We start from the raw sequence: 18393 nt of genomic DNA, 5'->3' as shown, positions 1-18393 counted from the left end.
TGCCTCAACAAACAAAAAGCAAATAATCCTATTAAAAAATGGGCAGAGGATCTGAACAGACACTTCTCCAAAGAAGAAATTCACATGGCTAACAGGCACATGAAAAGATGCTCCACATTGCTTATCATCAGAGAAATGCAAATTAAAACCATGATGATATCACCTCACACCAGATAGTATGGCCAACATCCAAAAGACAAGCAACAACAAATGCCAGCAAGGATGCGGAGAAAGGGGAACCATCCTACACTTTTGTGGGAATGTAAATTAGTTCAACCATTGTGGAAAGGAGTATGGAGGTTCCTCAAAAAACTCAAAATAGAAATACCATTTAACCCAGGAATTCCACTCCTAGGAATTTACCCTAAGAAAACAGAATCAAAGATTCAAAAAGACATATGCACCTCTATGTTTATCACAGCACTGTTTATAGTAGCCAAGACAAGGAAGCAACCTAAGTGTCCATCAGTAGATGAATGAATAAAGAAGATGTGGTACATATACACAATGGAATATTATTCACCCATAAGAAGAAAACAAATCCTATCATTTGCAACAACATGGATGGAGCTAGAGGGTATTATGCTCAGTGAAATAAGCCAGGCGGAGAAAGACAAGTACCAAATGATTTCACTCATATGTGGAGTATAAGAACAAAGAAAAACTGAAGGAACAAAACAGCAGCAGACTCACAGAACCCAAGAATGGACTAGCAGTTACCAAAGGAAAGGGTTTGGAGAGGGTGGGTAGGAAGGGAGAGAGAAAGGGATTCAGGGGTATTATGATTAGCGCACATAATACAGAGGGGTTGCAGGGGGGAAGTATAGCATAGAGAAGAAAAGTAGTGACTCTATAAGCATCTTATTATGCTGATGGACAGTGACTGTAATGGGGTATGAGGTGGGGAGTTGATAATAGGGGAGAATGTAGTAACCACAATGTTGCCCATGTGAAACCTGAGCATACGATTGTATATCAATGATACCTTATAAAAAAAAAAAAGAAAAAGAGAAACAGAAGGAACAAAATAATAGAAGATTACAGATTCCAAGAAGGGACTAAGCATTACCAAAGGGGAGGGGTGGGGGAGAACAGGTGTGTATGGAGGGAGTAGAGGATTGAGGGGTACTATGATTAGTTCACATGGTGTGTGGGGGGGTTATGGGGAAGACTCTGTGGCATCTTACTACACTGATGGACAGTGACTGCAATGGGGTATGGGGGGGAGACTTGATAATATGGGTGAATATAGCAACCACATTATTTTTCTTGTGAAATCTTCATAAGAGTGTATATCAATGATACCTTAATAAAAGAAAAATAGTAGAAGACTCACAGACACCGAGAAGGGAGTAGTGATTACCAAAGTGGAGGGGTTGGGGATTAAGGGACACTATAATTCACAATCACAATATAGGTAGGTCACGGGGACAGTAGTACAGCATGGAGAATACAATTAATGACTCTATAACATCTTAGTATATTGATAAGACAGTGATCGCAATGGAGGGGATGAGGACTAGATAATATAGGTGAATGTTCAACCACTGTGATATGTATGTTAAACCATCATAAGATTTTATGTCAGTGATACTTTAAAAAAAAAGAACTCCGAAGGAAAAAAAATTATATGAGAACCACAGATATTTGAAAATCACCATTTAACTTAAAAACAATTCAATTATAAATCAAAATTGAAATATAAGCCATTCATATTGTTTTCCAAAGGACCTCATAGGGTTAGTTCAGTGCTTCTTTGTATACCTGAAATTGATAAAGCTTCATGTATGTTAAGAAGGACCTCCTCACTCAGTGTTAATATATAAAATATCACTACAAATTTCTCCTTTTGAACAAAGGGTTGATTTTCTATCAGTAGCATTTGAAAATAAAATTTTCTCATGTAGGAAACACAGGTCATATTTTTCATAAAATCTTAGAAAACTATGCAACAAAATTGACATTTTATTTTTCAGAATTAAAAATGGTTTCTTTCTACTTCAAAAATTTCTTGCATATTTAATATATAATTCAACTGATTTAATACACAAAATAGCATATTCCAACTTACGTGTCAACCCAAATACTCAATTTGAAATAAAAAACCTAACTGAGCAAACTTATCTTACAGTATAAACATAGTTTTGCTACATTTGTCTTATCAATTTACTAAATGGAAAATTTCTTACTGTAGGGGATGATACCTTAAGTACCTTAAAAAGAATTATCCACTTTTTTAATCTATCAAAAGATTCAAAGTAAAATTTGCAAGCAAAACTGTAAAAAATTAACATAGTAAAATAAACAAATACTTAATACCAAACCTTAGAAAGGGAGCAGCAATTTAAAAAGAACAGTATAAAGAGAAGACACAAAAATCCAGAATCAGACAATTCTGTTATCAGACTCAGCTGTACCATTTATTAACTAAATGACTTTGACAGTTATCTGACAGCCCTGAGTCTCAGTTCCCTTCTGTGATAAACACAGACCTAAAAGTAGTTGAAAAATTAAATGACCATTTATAAATGGGCATACAGTAAGCACCCAATGAACCTTAGTTTTTCTTTAACCTAATATAAGACAATTGCTTTCACTTTTAGTCACAATGAAAATTAAATTTCAGTCAGTTGTATTCAAAAGACTAAAAACTAGATTCTAGCAATCGAAAATCTTCTTTAGTGAAATTATATGGTTAGGATATCCAAATACAGGGAAAAATGACTGTTCCCTCACAATAAGAATTACTGAGAAACTTGCAAAGAAAAATTTAGAAAGCAAGAAAACTTCACTGAAATAGCAAGAAACCATTCCATTAAACTAGCAGTAGTTAATATGTACCACTCTCCGCAGTGCACAGCCTTCAACACTCCAACAGCAGCTGTCGTCTGTCGTTCAAAACCTTGTCCAATATGATCTGCATGGGCTCTTGTCCTGTCTTCAAAGAGCATCTCACGGGGCTCACTAGTTCGAGGTAGGTATTGCAGGTTTTTTATTTCATTGGTAGTTCTGTTTTACAAAATTACATATATAGAGAGGGGTGAGGGGCTTAAACTGTTTTCAAACATTTATACTGATGTACAGAGGCTTAATTGCCGTCACATAACTCAAACTAAAGGAAATTTTAAATAACTGCTCCCAAATAATGTTCTATTTTTAAAATGAACAAGTACAAACAAAAACATATATATATATAATTCCCTGCCTTTTCTAACACATCTTTCATAAAAGTGGCAGTTGTAAGGAATATATAACTGGATAAGTAACTAAATTACATTTGGTGTGGTTTACAGGTTTCCCTGTAACCAGAATCTTCACCTGAGCTTCAAGTCTAACATATGGAACCATGTCCCCACTCAGGCCACATGACTAACACAAGGCACATATCTGGATCAAACAGATAACTTTTAAAAATGCACTAATTTAATATTTATAGAACACCTACTATATGCCAAGTGCTATCTAGGCACTGGAGCTAATGAATAAGACAGTAGTGAGTAAGACAAATTCCCTGCTCTCATGGGAGTTTATGTTCTAGCAGAAGAAAGTCTAAAAAATAAACAGCAAGAAAACACCAGGCCATAAGTGCTTCCACAAAACATACAATTTATTGGAAGTCAAAAAAGGAAAACCGTAGCTCCTTCTTGGAGAAGAGCCATCTCCCATGGGCCTCTCCTCCACTGTTAACCTTCTAGAATCCATAAGTATAGAGAAGCTGCTGACTACTTAGCCTCACTCATTGCAGAAACCTCTCCAATTTTGCTGGAGAAGGGGAAAAGGGCACAAAAAATCTGTCTTGGACTCATCATCTTATTTATATTCCTTTATAGTTTTTCTGTTGTTTCCAGAGAGAAATCCAGATTACCCCCATAATTTTTGTCCTAGGGTCACTCTTTCTCATTAGTTCTCTAATTTCCCACCCTCAGTCCCTCTGCTTTCTTCTCTTTGTGCACTCCTGCATTATAGTCTTATTACACATTTAAACATGCATAGACATCATGCTTTAATGTACACTTTTTTGGTCTTTGTCATTAACGTTCTGTAAATGTTAGAAAGCTAGATGATATTTCTTACTATGGAAAGCTAGCAGGCTTTCACACACAAGTTTGGTCTCTGTAACACCACATTCTAATGAATTAAGACTTTATATAAAGCATTTAGCACAGGGCTTGGTGCATTCTTTTAAGTTGGTCAGACTATAACATGATGTGAAACCATCGCTTGTATCATGGATTGTAATCCCTGAGGTACAGGCAAATTCCTCAAGCGACTGGTCAACTCCTGAAAATTACATGTAAACTTATGTGTATATCTGCATCATTCAGGGGAGAGGCTTTCAGATTCTCAAAATGATTTATGAATTCAAGTTTAAGAACCACTGAGAAACCAATGAATTTTACCATTTACTACCAACTTATAAATTAACTTAAAAATTTTTATTCAATAAATATTAAGCACCATGCACTGTTTAGGTGCTACAGACACATTAGTAACAAGCACAACATTGTCCCTGCCCTCTTACAACCTACAATTTACTCGATGACCATTTTCCCATTTTTATTTTTTTAATTATAACCAGTGAAACCATCTTTAGGTATCTAAAAAAAGGATATGCCCCCTAGTATCATCATCCACTCCATCCCCACCAATGTGAACCTAGTATATGTTTTTCCACACTTTTCTCGGTGCCCACATATATATATACATACACATCTTTTATTTCTTTTCATAAAAATAGAATCATACTGGACATGTTACTCTACATTCTGCTCTTGTTAAATCATGGATATCCTACCAGATAAAGATTATATAAATAATTCATTTATTTTAACTATTTCACCATACTATTTTAATAGGAATGTATCAAAATGTATTCAACTATTCCCCTGTTAACGGGCATTTACTCAGACCATTTTAAACGTTTTTTTCAGTATAAATAATGCTGCAATTAAATTCTTATACATTTACCTTTAGTACTTTATTTCTTGGGACAGATTCCCAAAAGTAGGGGTGTTGAATCAAAAACTATATATTATGTTAAAACTTTGTGGACTATTGCTAGATTACTTCAACAAAATGATTATAGCAGTTCACCCTTCTACCAACAATATATAAATAAGCCTGTTTCCTCAAATGCCTACCAGCCTGTAATATTACTACTCCATTAATTTTTGCCAATGCAATGGGTAAAAACAATACTTTTAAATTCTTTTAATATGCACTTGATTGCCTGAGGACTATTTTTTTTTTGTCGGATTGTTTCATATTTTTCTTGTCAATTTGGGAACGCTCTTTGTGTATTAACTTACATCTTTTCTTTCACAAACAGTATTGCTGTTATTTTTTTTATCATGTTTAGGCAGGGCTCTCCTAGACTGAGAAGTTTTTCTAATTTTTTTATGAATTATGTTTAAATTTCTAACTTCTTGTATGAAAAAGGAGTTATGGCTTTGTTTTCTTAGAGATGAATTACCAATTATGTGAGCATTATTCATTAAATAAATCTCCCTTTTCTCACCTATCTCATATATTAAGTTCTCAATATACTTATCTATCTGTGTACTCTATACTTTTCCAATGACCATTTTGAGCTTTATAATAATTTTCAGTATCTATTAAAACAAAGTACCCTCACTTCTCTTCTCTTCCACAGCTTTTCTTGGCTCTTTGCTGACTTTATTTATTCTTCCTTATGAGCTTTACAATCATTTTATCCAGTGCTGGAAGTGTGAGTTAAATTGGAATGCTAAAAATTTCAAAGGACTATCATGTTACCCAATCCAGACATAACAAGGTTTTCCATTTGTTTAGATCTAATTTTACATCCTCTATAAGATGTTTTAGTTTCCTCAAGACTGGTTCTGAATATCTCTTATTAAACTTATTCCAAAATAGCTTATCATGTGTTATGAATGACATTTTTTCCATTCCTAATTTATTGTCACTTACCTACATTTATGTCTTACTCATATTTGATATTTATTTGAAAAAATTATTTCAGTACATGTGGCATTTTTGAATTCATTCCAGTTATGCTCAAAACTTTCCCCTCCTTCTTCCTCCAGCTTTCAACTAACACACACTCTAACAAACACCCAACCACAGCAATAAAAATTTGTATCCAACATACCTTTTCCTTTTGAAAGGTGACTTTGGCATATCAGCCACAGGGATCATTTGTTCTCCTGGGCGTACCCACATGATGGGACCATCATCACTATCTTTTCGACTTTCTAATTTTAGACTAGATAGTGTCCCCCATGGCAGTGTACACTAGAGGCAAATAATCACACAGAAATGAATTATTTTCAAAACCTATCTTCAAATATAAACTCACAAATATTTCCCTCTTGACAAACTTTCAAATGTACCTTTATACTTACACGTCTAAAATATACACCGATATGGAATATATTCATACATTCTCCTTCAAAAAATTATATTTCAAACACATCAAGAGAATAATTTTTCTCAGATGGTTCCCTCCTCCAACCCTATTAAAGATACTATATAAATCATTTGTTATTTTTCCATATACCAAATACATGGGTCATTTTATGTTAAGAGTTGGCAAAATAAACAAGTGTTCCTCATGAGGACCTATAAAAATAAACAACTGAGTTTAAAAAAATACATCAAAAAAAAAAAGGATACCCCTTTTGATTAGTTATGATCAAAAGCTCAGAATAACAAAAAGAAAAACTACACCAAATCAAAACTTATTTCTGTTTAGTAGTTTCTTAAAGAGATTGCTGGTCTGAAAGCAGAGATTAAAATCTTTGAATAGAAAAGAGAGAAGAAGAGAAATGACTAAGGGCCATTGTCAATGGAATGGTGAGAATGATATTAAAAAAAAACATTCATCTCATACCCCCTTCTCAAAAAGGAATTGTCAAATTTCTTCAGAAAGAATGCATTTAGCTCATTTGCTTTTAAAATGAAAATCTAAAACATAAATATTTAAATATTGGTCTTTTAAAAATACCACCCAAAATAAATGCAACTAAATTATTCCATGATGTCACTAGTTGGAAGAAATGAAAGGAACAAAATGTTTAAAAGGAAATGAAAGGGATGGAATGGGGTGCAAAAGAAAAAGATATAGATCAGAAAACCAAGCAAGTGAAAAAAGGAGAGATGTTCAACAGATCATGTGGTGCATATTAGAAATAAACTGATCTTGTCATATTCTGACCTTTGAAATACTGATTATAATTAACCTAACTACATTTCGCTCTCAATGAGATAACCTCAGGAGCCCACAAGAAGAAATAACTTTCTAGAATGCAAAGACTGTTTAAAAGAAACAGGAACCCAGCTAGAAATCATCTAAAGAAATTTAAAGGGACCTTAAAGCTACATAGTCTAAATGCCTTATATTATGGATGAGGGAACTGAAGCTCAGAAAGTTCAAAGGGCTTGCCCCACACAGTGAAGTAAAGTCAGGTTGAAATAGATACGTATAATTTCCCAGGCCTGTTTTCCACAAGGCCCAACTGCTATTCCCTTGTCCTAAACACTTCAATTAAGTGGGCACCCTTCCTCTACTTCTTAAATCTGCTGGTAGTCAGTTTATAAAAAGCTAACAAACACATGGAACCTAATTTCCTAAAGTGGCAGCAACAGGCAAATGTTATTTTCTGGTTCACCACTTAGCTTTGCCTTTATAATTAGTACACGAGAAGTCATGCACACACGCTACACAAGAATTACTGTTAGTTTCCCAGCTCTTCCTTTTCTTCCAATTCAAATGAAATCAAAATTTTTATAATTCTGAAACAGCCATGATTTCTACCACCTGTAGCATGAAAGTAACACCAACAGTTTAGCTTATTTGATAATTGTTTTCTCTTACTTTTAAAAATGGTGACTCTTCCAACATGTCAAGGAACTCAGGGAAGTAATCTCCCACTTCTTCATCAACTGCTCCCACCAAGCTGATTTGTCGCATTGGGCCAGCTCTGTAAGTACCGTGAGAATACGTTCTTTTTACCTGAAGGATATGATATGGTTTAATTAAAAAGTTAGGCATAAGATAATGCTTGCTATTGGTGCATAACACTAAAGTGTACTGTCTGAGACTATCAGAACATAATGTGAAGCAGCAAGCTTAACAAAACAAAAATGCCTTTACAAATACAGTTCAAGAATAAGGCATTAAAAAAAAACCCTGTATTAAATCCAGCTATTTACCTTCTCTATCTACTATTCTAATATACCTGCTTATGAAAACACAGTTTAGATAAACAGCATAATTCTAGACAATTAAATATACCTTCTTTACATAAGAGTTCATTACTTGATCTATAATGCCACAGAAATTATATTCAAAAGTTAGTATGCTCACATTTTCCTAAATGGTTTTCATATATTTTATCAGAATTTTCAAAGTAGACCCTCTAAAGCGTAACATTTAACCATAGTTCATATGTCTAAAAGGCCATCAGGAATGACCTTCCCTTAGGGATCTTACAAAATTAATTAAGATCCAGTTTTACATTTCTATGATGAAAAACTAAGATTGAGAACCAGGAGTCCTAGGTCCTAAATCTAACCTTGTTATCTATCAGTTCTGTGACCTTCAGAAGTCACTTAAATTCCTTGGTTTTAGTTTCCTTAACTGGAATGATTAATCTCAGATTGCCAAAGATTTAATAATTACATAAAGCCACCTGAGAATCCTAGCAAATGGGTATCATTCAAACATCAATCAAAATAAAACAGTTTATAGCTCATGTATCATTTGTATGTAAATTTTTACAAGTATATTTAAATCCTGAATTTTTACCAGTACATTTAAATCCTGCAAAGAAACCTATGTCTTTTCATATACTAACACTAGTAAACAAGAGTCCTTTTTAAATAAAACAACTTCTTTCAATAAACAAACTAAGCAAAATCCCAATTATCTTTTTCTCTGGATTAGCCTTTGTGGACACTAAATTTAGAGAGATCAAATTATCCCAGCTTGCCTGGGTCTATCCAGTTTTAAAACTGAAAAGTCCCATATCCCTGGCAAACCCAGAGGGTTAATGCCTTTATCACGTCATCAACACAGACTCTTAAAGATATTCCACACCACTAGCTGAATCCCCACAATTGAAGCTGGTACAGATAGTATCATGTATCAAAGTATCTAAGCCTGACCCACGTCAGGGGATTCAGCTAGTGATGTGGAATATCCTTTAGAGTCTGTGTTGATGATGTGATAAAAGCGTTAACCCTCTGGGTTTGCCAGGGATATGGGACTTCTCAGTTTTAAAACTGGGATATTTGCAAAGAATTGACAGTAAAAATTCTGTCATCATAAAATAATTTGACTAAGACATTAAGAGAATTTTATTTCCTTTTTTATCATAGTCAGCAAAGCAGCATAACAATGATACATTAATTCTTTGATAAGCTTATTTACCAGAATTCCAAGCTTAAGTTTTCATCAACTATCACAAGTGCACTTCTTAGAATCATAGAATATTCTTACAGTTCCCAAGCTACAAAAATATCTGGAGTTCTGCATCCACATTTTGTATTCACGGTCTCATCTTTTTCCTGTCTCCCCAAAATTCTTAGCATCTCCTACACTGCGAGAGCTAAAAGTTAAAATATGACTCTACAACAGTCTCTAGGTTCTAGATGCTCAGATGTACTAACAGCACAATAGGAAAATCTGTCCTTAGTATGCATTTCTGCAATGCAGTCTAACAAAGCTAAGGGCATCAATTTGAAATTTAGCAAATTTACCAGAACTGATGTAACATATTAATTCCATTAGGTGATTCTCAGTGTGTGGACTGTTTTCAGTCCACAAATGACCATATGAGTTTTGGCAGACCTCATGGCTATTTAGTGAAATCAAACAATCTACACTGTAAAGCACGGATTTTCCAAGCACTTTGAAATATTATCATTAGACTTTTAAAAGTCATGGTAGAGAAGAGGTAATATTTCCACTTCAAACTAATAAGTAAATTTTTTGTGCCTCAAATTTTAGTATTTTGTTTTCCTCAGGTAACTAATCTAAATTGTTAAGTAGTTCTAACAAAGCCAGAATCAAGCAAGTTCTTGCCACCCAGCGGGTTCTTTATACTACATCCTAATATCTACAATGATAAAATAATTTGGGGAGGGCTGAATTTTCAGGAAGCAGATTGTTCTGAAATGCTAGTAAGTACAACTCAATTATGAGATCTCCCAAAGAAATGGGTACTTTGAACATACTTTTAAAGTAAAAGTCAAATGATGGATGGTCCACTGGACTTTCTTCCAAGAGCATATGTACAAGAACACATGCATACACACCAGTAAAGAAAGAATGCTTTTTAATGTGAATATCAGGAGAGATTTAGGAGTCTGAGACAATCTTCTCTATGAGGAAATGTAAGCCTGAGATTAAAACAATTTATCCAGTAGATAAAAACTGGTCATACTATACAATAAATAATTTATTTCTCAAATAATTGAAATAGTTTTTTGAATTCTACCTAGTGGTTGCCATGCAACTCAGACAACTACTTACATTCCACAAAACAACACGACAAAAACTTTATAACATTATTAAACTATAGAGAAGAAGGAATATAGTTAATAATCAGAAAATTTGAACTGATTGTTAAACAAATTAACATTTAGCCCTTTTAGAGTAAAATTTATCTGTTTAAATGTTAAAAATATGTATCATTTAGTTACAAAAAATGGGTGAAGATTCTTGGTTGATAATATTAAAGACAAATGGTATGTTTTATGTTAAATTAAGTACTTCATTAACTTTGATTTAACCACATGTTGTTATCTTAGGTGACAATGATCATTTGATTGAAGAGAACATTACTGACCTAGCCATCTCATTTCATTCAAATTACACTGTTATATTAATTTCCAAGTTTGCAAATGTCCTGCATTTTAAAATAAAATTAAATGAACACATGTTTAAATTAGTACAGACCAATATATTAAAAACATTAACATAATAGATAAAATAGATTACAGCCAACTTGATGTTTTCTGCCTCTCCTATGTCTATTTTGGGGCTACTCAAGAAAAGGCTATATCTTTGAATACTTTTTAAGAGTATGATCCTATTAAGTTTCATAAATATTTCAAAGGATATTTGGGAGAAACTGAATTTTTAAGTTGCATATAGATTCTACTTCAATTCTCTAAAAAGCATCTGTCCAACAATTACAAAAAGGGCAGAAGGGTGAGAGAAGGAAACAGAGGTTAAGGGTTGAAAATAATTTATAAAGAGTCAAAATAAATGCCGCAAAGATCATGACTCATAAAAAGGTACTCTTCTTGGATATATATTTCTACATTAAGTATAATTCTAACTATTATCTAAAATCATAAAGGATATAAACCACGACTTTAGAAGTAGGAGGAGGGATAAGAAGCCAGCAAAACTGCAGTTCCCCTAGGATTTCAGTATTTTAAAATCATGACGACAAACCTAGACTGGAAATAAAGAGTTTCCAGATGCTCAGTAAAACGGATATCTTCCTTAAAATCTTGGTACTTAAAACTCTAGACTTTCATTACCTAGAAAAACTACTTATCTGGAAAATGTCACATTCTGATGACACTGGACATGAGATTACTGTGTTTGCCTCTATTCACTTCAGTAAACATTAATCAAACCACCAGTTTTCTGACATACTAAAAAAAATTAAAAGTATCAAAACATGTCACTGCTTTAAAAATGCATACTGTATGTTTCCTAAAAGAGAAACAGTTACAAATTGCTTCCCAATTTAAGTATAATTCTCTCAAAAAGACAAAACAATATAACATAGGAATGCTTATTTACATATTTGCAAAAACTTTTATTTAAATAGTAAATTTATACTTAGTGTTTTTTAGAACAGATATTTTAAATCTAAATCTCCTCCCCTACAGATGCCCTTCTCCCTAAAAAAGCTACCACATGACTGCATTTTCACTTTTTCTCTTACATATTTTCTATAAATCTTATAAAGAGAAAGAAAAAGGCAGGAAATAGGACGCTAATTGTATCCACTGCCAGTGACAACAACAAAATCTTGGAAGTTTCGATTAACGGGAAATGAATTGTTTAGTTAAACTGTTTAAATGCCTGTTAATTATTATTCATGTAAAAGTAGTCTTAAAAAAAAAACCTTATAATTTTTAAGCTGGCTTGCATAAAGAGAAAAAAGCAGCCATCCTGATAGGAAATAGATTGCTGAAAATAAATCTCTAAGACCTAATACTACTTTCTCTTATTTTTCAAAATTGTCACAAGCAAATACAGTAATAAGTAATTCACAGATCCATGAAGAATAACTCACTTGAAACAACTTGCTCTTTCCCAAAATATGTTCCATGATATGTCAGTCGCTGAAGAGAGGAAACTATAGTCCAGTGAGATTGGAAAACAATTCCTGTTTCGGAGGTTCACCACACATACTTGCCACTAAAGTTTTTGAGAAGTCTCAGTAAACAAATATAACTTAATTTGGCCCAGGATTTCAGAAACTATTTTGACTTCAAAACCAGTTTTTTTAATAGTTGCTTATGTATATTTGTCAACATCTCAAGATATTAAAATTTCCACAGAATACTTTAATGGAGATCCATTACAAATACAGAAGATGTTGTATTTGTTTCTAGCTAGCATCAGCATCAATCTCAAAAAATACAAAAATAGGACAGTTATTAGAACCAAAAATGGAGCAGGTGAGGACAGAAGAGGCTGTTGGTTCAATTCTGTGGAACTTTTTGTGGGGAGCGAGGAAAAAAGAGAAGTATCTCTTACTTTAAAAAATAAGGCCAATTACAAGAACAGACCCACAGACCAGTGGAACAGAATAGAGACTCCAGACATTAACCCAAACATATATGGCCAATTAATATATGATAAAGGAGCTATGGACATACAGTGGGGAAATGACAGCCTCTTCAATAGCTGGTGTTGGCAAAACCGGACAGCTACATGTAAAAGAATGAAACTGGATCATTGTCTAACCCCATACACAAAAGTAAATTCGAAATGGATCAAAGACCTGAATATAAGTCATGAAACCATAAAACTCTTAGAAAAAAACATGGGCAAAAATCTCTTGGACATAAATAAACATGAGCAACTTCTTCATGAACATATCTCCCCGGGCAAGGGAAACAAAAGCAAAAATGAACAAGTGGGACTATATCAAGCTGAAAAACAGCAAAGGACACCATCAATAGAACAAAAAGGCATCCTACAGTATGGGAGAATATATTCATAAATGACAGATCCGATAAAGGGTTGAAACCCAAATATAAAGAGCTCATGCACCTCAAAAAACAAAAAGCAAACAATCCAATTAAAAAGTGGGCAGAGGAGCAAAACAGACAGTTCTCCAAAGAAGAAATTCAGATGGCCAACAGACACATGAAAAGATGCTCCACATCGCTAGTCATCAGAGAAATGCAAATTAAAACCACAATGAGATATCACCTCACACCAGTTAGGATCGCCACCATCCAAAAGACAAACAACAACAAATGTTGGTGAGGTTGTGGAGAAAGGGGAACCCTCCTACACTGCTGGTGGGAATGTGAATTGGTTCAACCATTGTGGAAAGCAGTATGGAGGTTCCTCAAAAAAGCTCAAAATAGAAATACCATTTGACCCAGGAATTCCACTTCTAGGAATTTACCCTAAGAATGCAGCTGCCCTGTTTGAAAAAGACAGATGCACTCCTATGTTTATCACAACACTATTTACAATAGCCAAGAAATGGAAGCAACCTAAGTGTTCATCAGTAGATGAATGGATAAAGAAGATGTGGTACATATACACAATGGAATATTATTCACCCATAAGAAGAAAACAAATCCTACCATTTGCAACAACATGGATGGAGCAACAGGGTATTATGATCAGTGAAATAAGCCAGGCAGAGAAAGACAAGTATCAAATGATTTCACGCATATGTGGAGTATAAGAACAAAGAAAAAACTGAAGGAACAAAACAGCAGCAGAATCACAGAACCCAAGAATGGACTAACAGTTACCAAAGGGAAAGGGACTGGGGAGGATGGGTGGGAAGGGAGGGATAATGAAGTGGTGGGGGAAGAAAGGGGGAATTAAGATTAGCATGTATAATGTGGGGGGAGGCACAGGGAGGGCTGTGCAACACCGAGAAGACAAGTAGTGATTCTACAGCATCTTACTGTGCTGATGGACAGTGACTGTAATGGGGTATGTGGGGGGGGGGACTTGGTGAAGGGGGGTTGTCTAGTAAACATAATGTTTCTCATGTAATTGTAGATTAGATACTAAAATAATAAACAAACAAACAAACAAGGCCAATTCATCACATTCTTACTGAGGCAATCGAAACATTTACATAAATGAGTGTGCCACAAGAGGGAGCCATTCCCCATCACTTCTGGCATATCCTTTTAAATCAAAATACAATAGGTAATGGCATTTTAACGTTTTATTTCAAAAATAATAGCCATACAACTTCAACTAAAATAAAAAGTGTTATTTTATTATTCATTTGTAAATTAGTACAATAAAGGAAAAAGTCTACTTTCTCTATTTCAGCATATGGCCATACTATTTTGTATAAATCAGTTCATAAGCAAGCATAAAGGATGTGACAGGTACAATGGTGAAAATGAAAATTTAGTACAAAGTCAGGCAGTGGTTCAAAGATGGCATATCAAACCATCTTTATTGGCCTACCACACTGAATGGCCCAGTACAAATTAAACATATGGTAGTTTCCTCCCCTCATTCTGCAGAGAGGCAAGGCTAAACAGATCACATCAGACTTAAGGATTATTTCACTATTAAAATATTATCCATTTAATCATGAGTTAACACCTGGGAATAAGTTATGTGATAAAAACTACTTAGAACCAGGATAAAATAAAAATCAAGATTTAGAGTTTGGGAGAGGCAGAAGGGTGATAAGATGATAATTGCTCCAGTTTTTGTATTCTCACAGCTCTTACTACAGTGGACAGAGTGCATGCTGATTAAATACTGAGAGACAAGACAGAAATCTTATTTATTCCTTAACAGACAGAACTCCTGCCTTACTTGCCTTTTTGTTTCCCTACCATCAAAGGCACAGAAGAACAATAAATGTCCAAATGAGTATTTGAACAAAAGAGAGATGGTAGAAAAACTAGAACAGATGTGGAAGACTGTAAATGACCAAAATTCTTCCCAAGCTGGTATGCTCACTTCTGATGTGCCCATGCCACTCCTCTCATGAAGAAGTGAATCTGGGTTTGTCCATGTGATTTTCTTTTGCCAATGGGACATAAGCAAACACGACAGAGATGCTTGTGCACTGGGAATTGCCCTCTTTCTGCTCTATGAAACCCTGCAACTACCACCATGTGTATGAGCACAGGCTAACCTGCTAGACGAAAGAAACGTGAGCAGCACCTTCACTGACACTGTACCACCTGTCAGACATGGAAGCAAGGCCTGTAAGACCAATTGATCTACCAACCACCAGACATGTGAATGAGGCCAACCATCCTCAGCCAACCTGACCCAAAAGAGCTGTCCAGAAAGCCCAAAATATCATGAGAGATCACTTTAAACCACTAAGTTCTGAGGGTTTTTGTTTAAAACTACAGCAAAGAACTGACAGATAGGTTACAAACTTTTGACAAAAATCCATATATATGTTTCTATTCTCAAATAGGTTTTTAATATACAGTTTGATTGATATACGACTACCCTTGGAGCCACATGAGAGAAATACTTGACTTTATATATATATATATTTTTTTTATATATTTATATACATAAATTATGCACATATAAAGACATTAAAAATTCCACTATCTTCAAATTTTTAAGGTAACCTACAAGGATGTAGATGAAGACAGAAAACAGAATTATGCAAGTGAAAAGAATTCCAAAATCAAAGACCAGTATGTCACTCTTGTTTGTGTGTGTGTGTGTGCAGGTGCACATATACACACAAACACACACAAAAAAAATCTCAACATGTTTCAAGGACAAAAGCTGAAAAGATGCCAGAATGACTTTCTGTAATATACAGAGATATACACTATCACCATAAAGACCATAGAAATGGCAACATAATGTCCTATTTTAGTTTCTACAGAATTTAGGGCAAATTATTTTGGTCTAATTAAAAAAAAAGACAAGAAAATTAGTCTTAAGAGGATGCAGACCCATTATAGACTTGGTTTGAGTTCCAAAAGCCACTCACAATCAGGGCCATCAGGTTACACAATCTGGGGCATGCCAAATGGCTCAGTGCCAATTTATACCATTATATACAGCAGGCAGGCATGTGAGTGGTATTGACTCTTTTTGAGTGTGACGTAAACTTGAACATATGAGAATCTGTCTTAAAATTCAAACTAATGGGCTTTTATTTACACTATTCCAAGCTTCACTATGTACACAGGTTACAATATCAGAATAGAAGAAAATACAAAATACATATCTTTAGTAATATGAACACCCCTTTATCCATGAAAAAATAGTACTAATTAATTACATAGTCATTATCATTATCATGAATTTCTTTAAAGCTGCTAAATGTATTTTCTCAAATTAAATGAAAATAATAAAGGTCATATTTCCATCCTTCTATCAATTATATTATCTCTTCTCACTTGTTTCTGGATTTTGTAGATACTACTTTTTGGACCAGTTTTGACTGTACAAAAGTTTTTCAAAAAGTAATGGGCAGGAAAGGGTTAAAAGACAGTTACCAGATGACAAAATTTTAAGATTTAAAACCTTCCTCTACATACTTTCCTCTGCTCTGTAAAAAGCATTATCTCACAACTGGAGCAGGTTCTATTGAACCTAACCTACTGAACTTATTAATGAAAAGTCATAATGCCCAAATCATCAAGCTTTATTCCTCAAGAATCACAGGAACACAAATTGTTACTGTTATTGTTATTGTTATGGTTGATACTGAGTGAAACTACATTCTAATACTGATACCTCCCTTCCTTCCCCTAGAACACTAACATGCATTAGCTCAATTAATAGTATCATCTCAACCAATTACTTTGGTGAAAACAAATTCACATCACCAGATGTAGGTTAATTCATTTGATGCCACAAAATATATAGCTTAGCTATGTGACTCCACCAACAAGCACACATGATAATGTGAAAGGGAAGAGTGATGCTAGAAATGAGGCATAATACACAGTTTCAGCTTTTCACATTGAGTATTAATGTCATACTCTTAAGAAGTGGTCAGAGCTTCCAAGTTCTCAAAAAGAGTAACAAAATGAAATCTTCAAGTGTCTAGGAATAAGTCTGACATAAGATGTGCAAGATCTGTAGGCTAAAAACAAAAAATATTGAGAGAAAATAAAAGACCAATAGAGAGAAATACTATGATCACAGACTAGCAGATTCAATATTGTAAAGACATCATTTCTACCTAAACTTATCTACAGACTCCATTCAATCTCAGTCAATATTCCAGCAGATATTTCTGTGGAATCTGACAAACTAACTGTAAATTTTATATGGAAACAGAAAGAGTCAAGGCAATCTTGAAGAATAGCAAAATTCTTATTCCACTAGATATAAAGATTTATTATAAAGCTATAGCAATTAAGACAAATAGAGTAATGGAATCAGAGCCCAGAAACACACACACATATATGATCAACTGATTTATGGCTAAAGTGACATTGCAATATAATGTGGTACTGGTGTCTTTTTGATAAATTATTGTGACTACTAAATAGAGGCATACCTCATTTTATTGCATTTCACATTGCTGCACTTCACAGATGTTTCTTTTCTACAAACTGAAGGTTTATGGCAACACTGCATTAACCAATTCTATCAGCACCATTTTCCAACAGCATTTGCTTACTTCATATCTCCATGTCATATTTTGGTAATTCTCCCAATATTTCACTTTTTCATTATTTTTATATATTTGTTATGGTGATCTGGATCAGTGATTTTTGATGTTACTATTGCACTGTTTTGGGTGCCACAAAACACACCCATATAAGACAGCAAACTTAATTGATAAATGTGTGTTCTGATAGCTCCACTGACCAGCTAGCTGTTCTCTATCTCTTTCCCTCTCCTTGGGCCTCCCTGTACGGAGACACAATACTGAAATCAGGCCACTTAATAACCCTACAGTGGCCTCTAAGTGTTTAAGTGAAAGGAAGAGTTACATATCTCTCACTTCAAATCAAAAGCTAGAAATGATTAATCTTAGTAAGGAAGGCATGTTGCAAGCCCAGACAGGCCAAAACCTAGGCTTCTTTTGCCAAACAGCCATGTTGTGAATGCAAAGGAAAAGATCTTGAAGGAAATTAAAAGTGCTACTCCAGTGAGCATACATATGACAAAAAAGCAAAGCAGTCTTATTTCTCATATGCAGAGTTTTAGTGCTTCGG

General features: G+C 34.2%; 1 protein-coding gene across 2 annotated transcripts in view; it reads right to left on the bottom strand.

Annotated features, from left to right (window-relative positions):
* RSBN1L (round spermatid basic protein 1 like) overlaps positions 1-18393 on the bottom strand; it is a 151528-nt gene that overhangs the window by 14083 nt on the left and 119052 nt on the right. For both annotated transcript variants that reach the window (XM_057504432.1, XM_036892467.2), the window contains 3 exons: positions 7856-7993; positions 6131-6273; positions 2842-3009 (listed from right to left, as the gene is read on the bottom strand). In XM_057504432.1, the coding sequence (XP_057360415.1) occupies positions 2842-3009; positions 6131-6273; positions 7856-7993 (449 nt within the window). The remainder of the gene's footprint in view (positions 1-2841; positions 3010-6130; positions 6274-7855; positions 7994-18393) is intronic.

The sequence above is a fragment of the Manis pentadactyla genome, chromosome 7 (genome assembly GCF_030020395.1).
Source record: "Manis pentadactyla isolate mManPen7 chromosome 7, mManPen7.hap1, whole genome shotgun sequence".
Taxonomy (NCBI): Eukaryota; Metazoa; Chordata; class Mammalia; order Pholidota; family Manidae; genus Manis; species Manis pentadactyla.
This window is presented reverse-complemented; position numbering and strand designations above follow the sequence as displayed.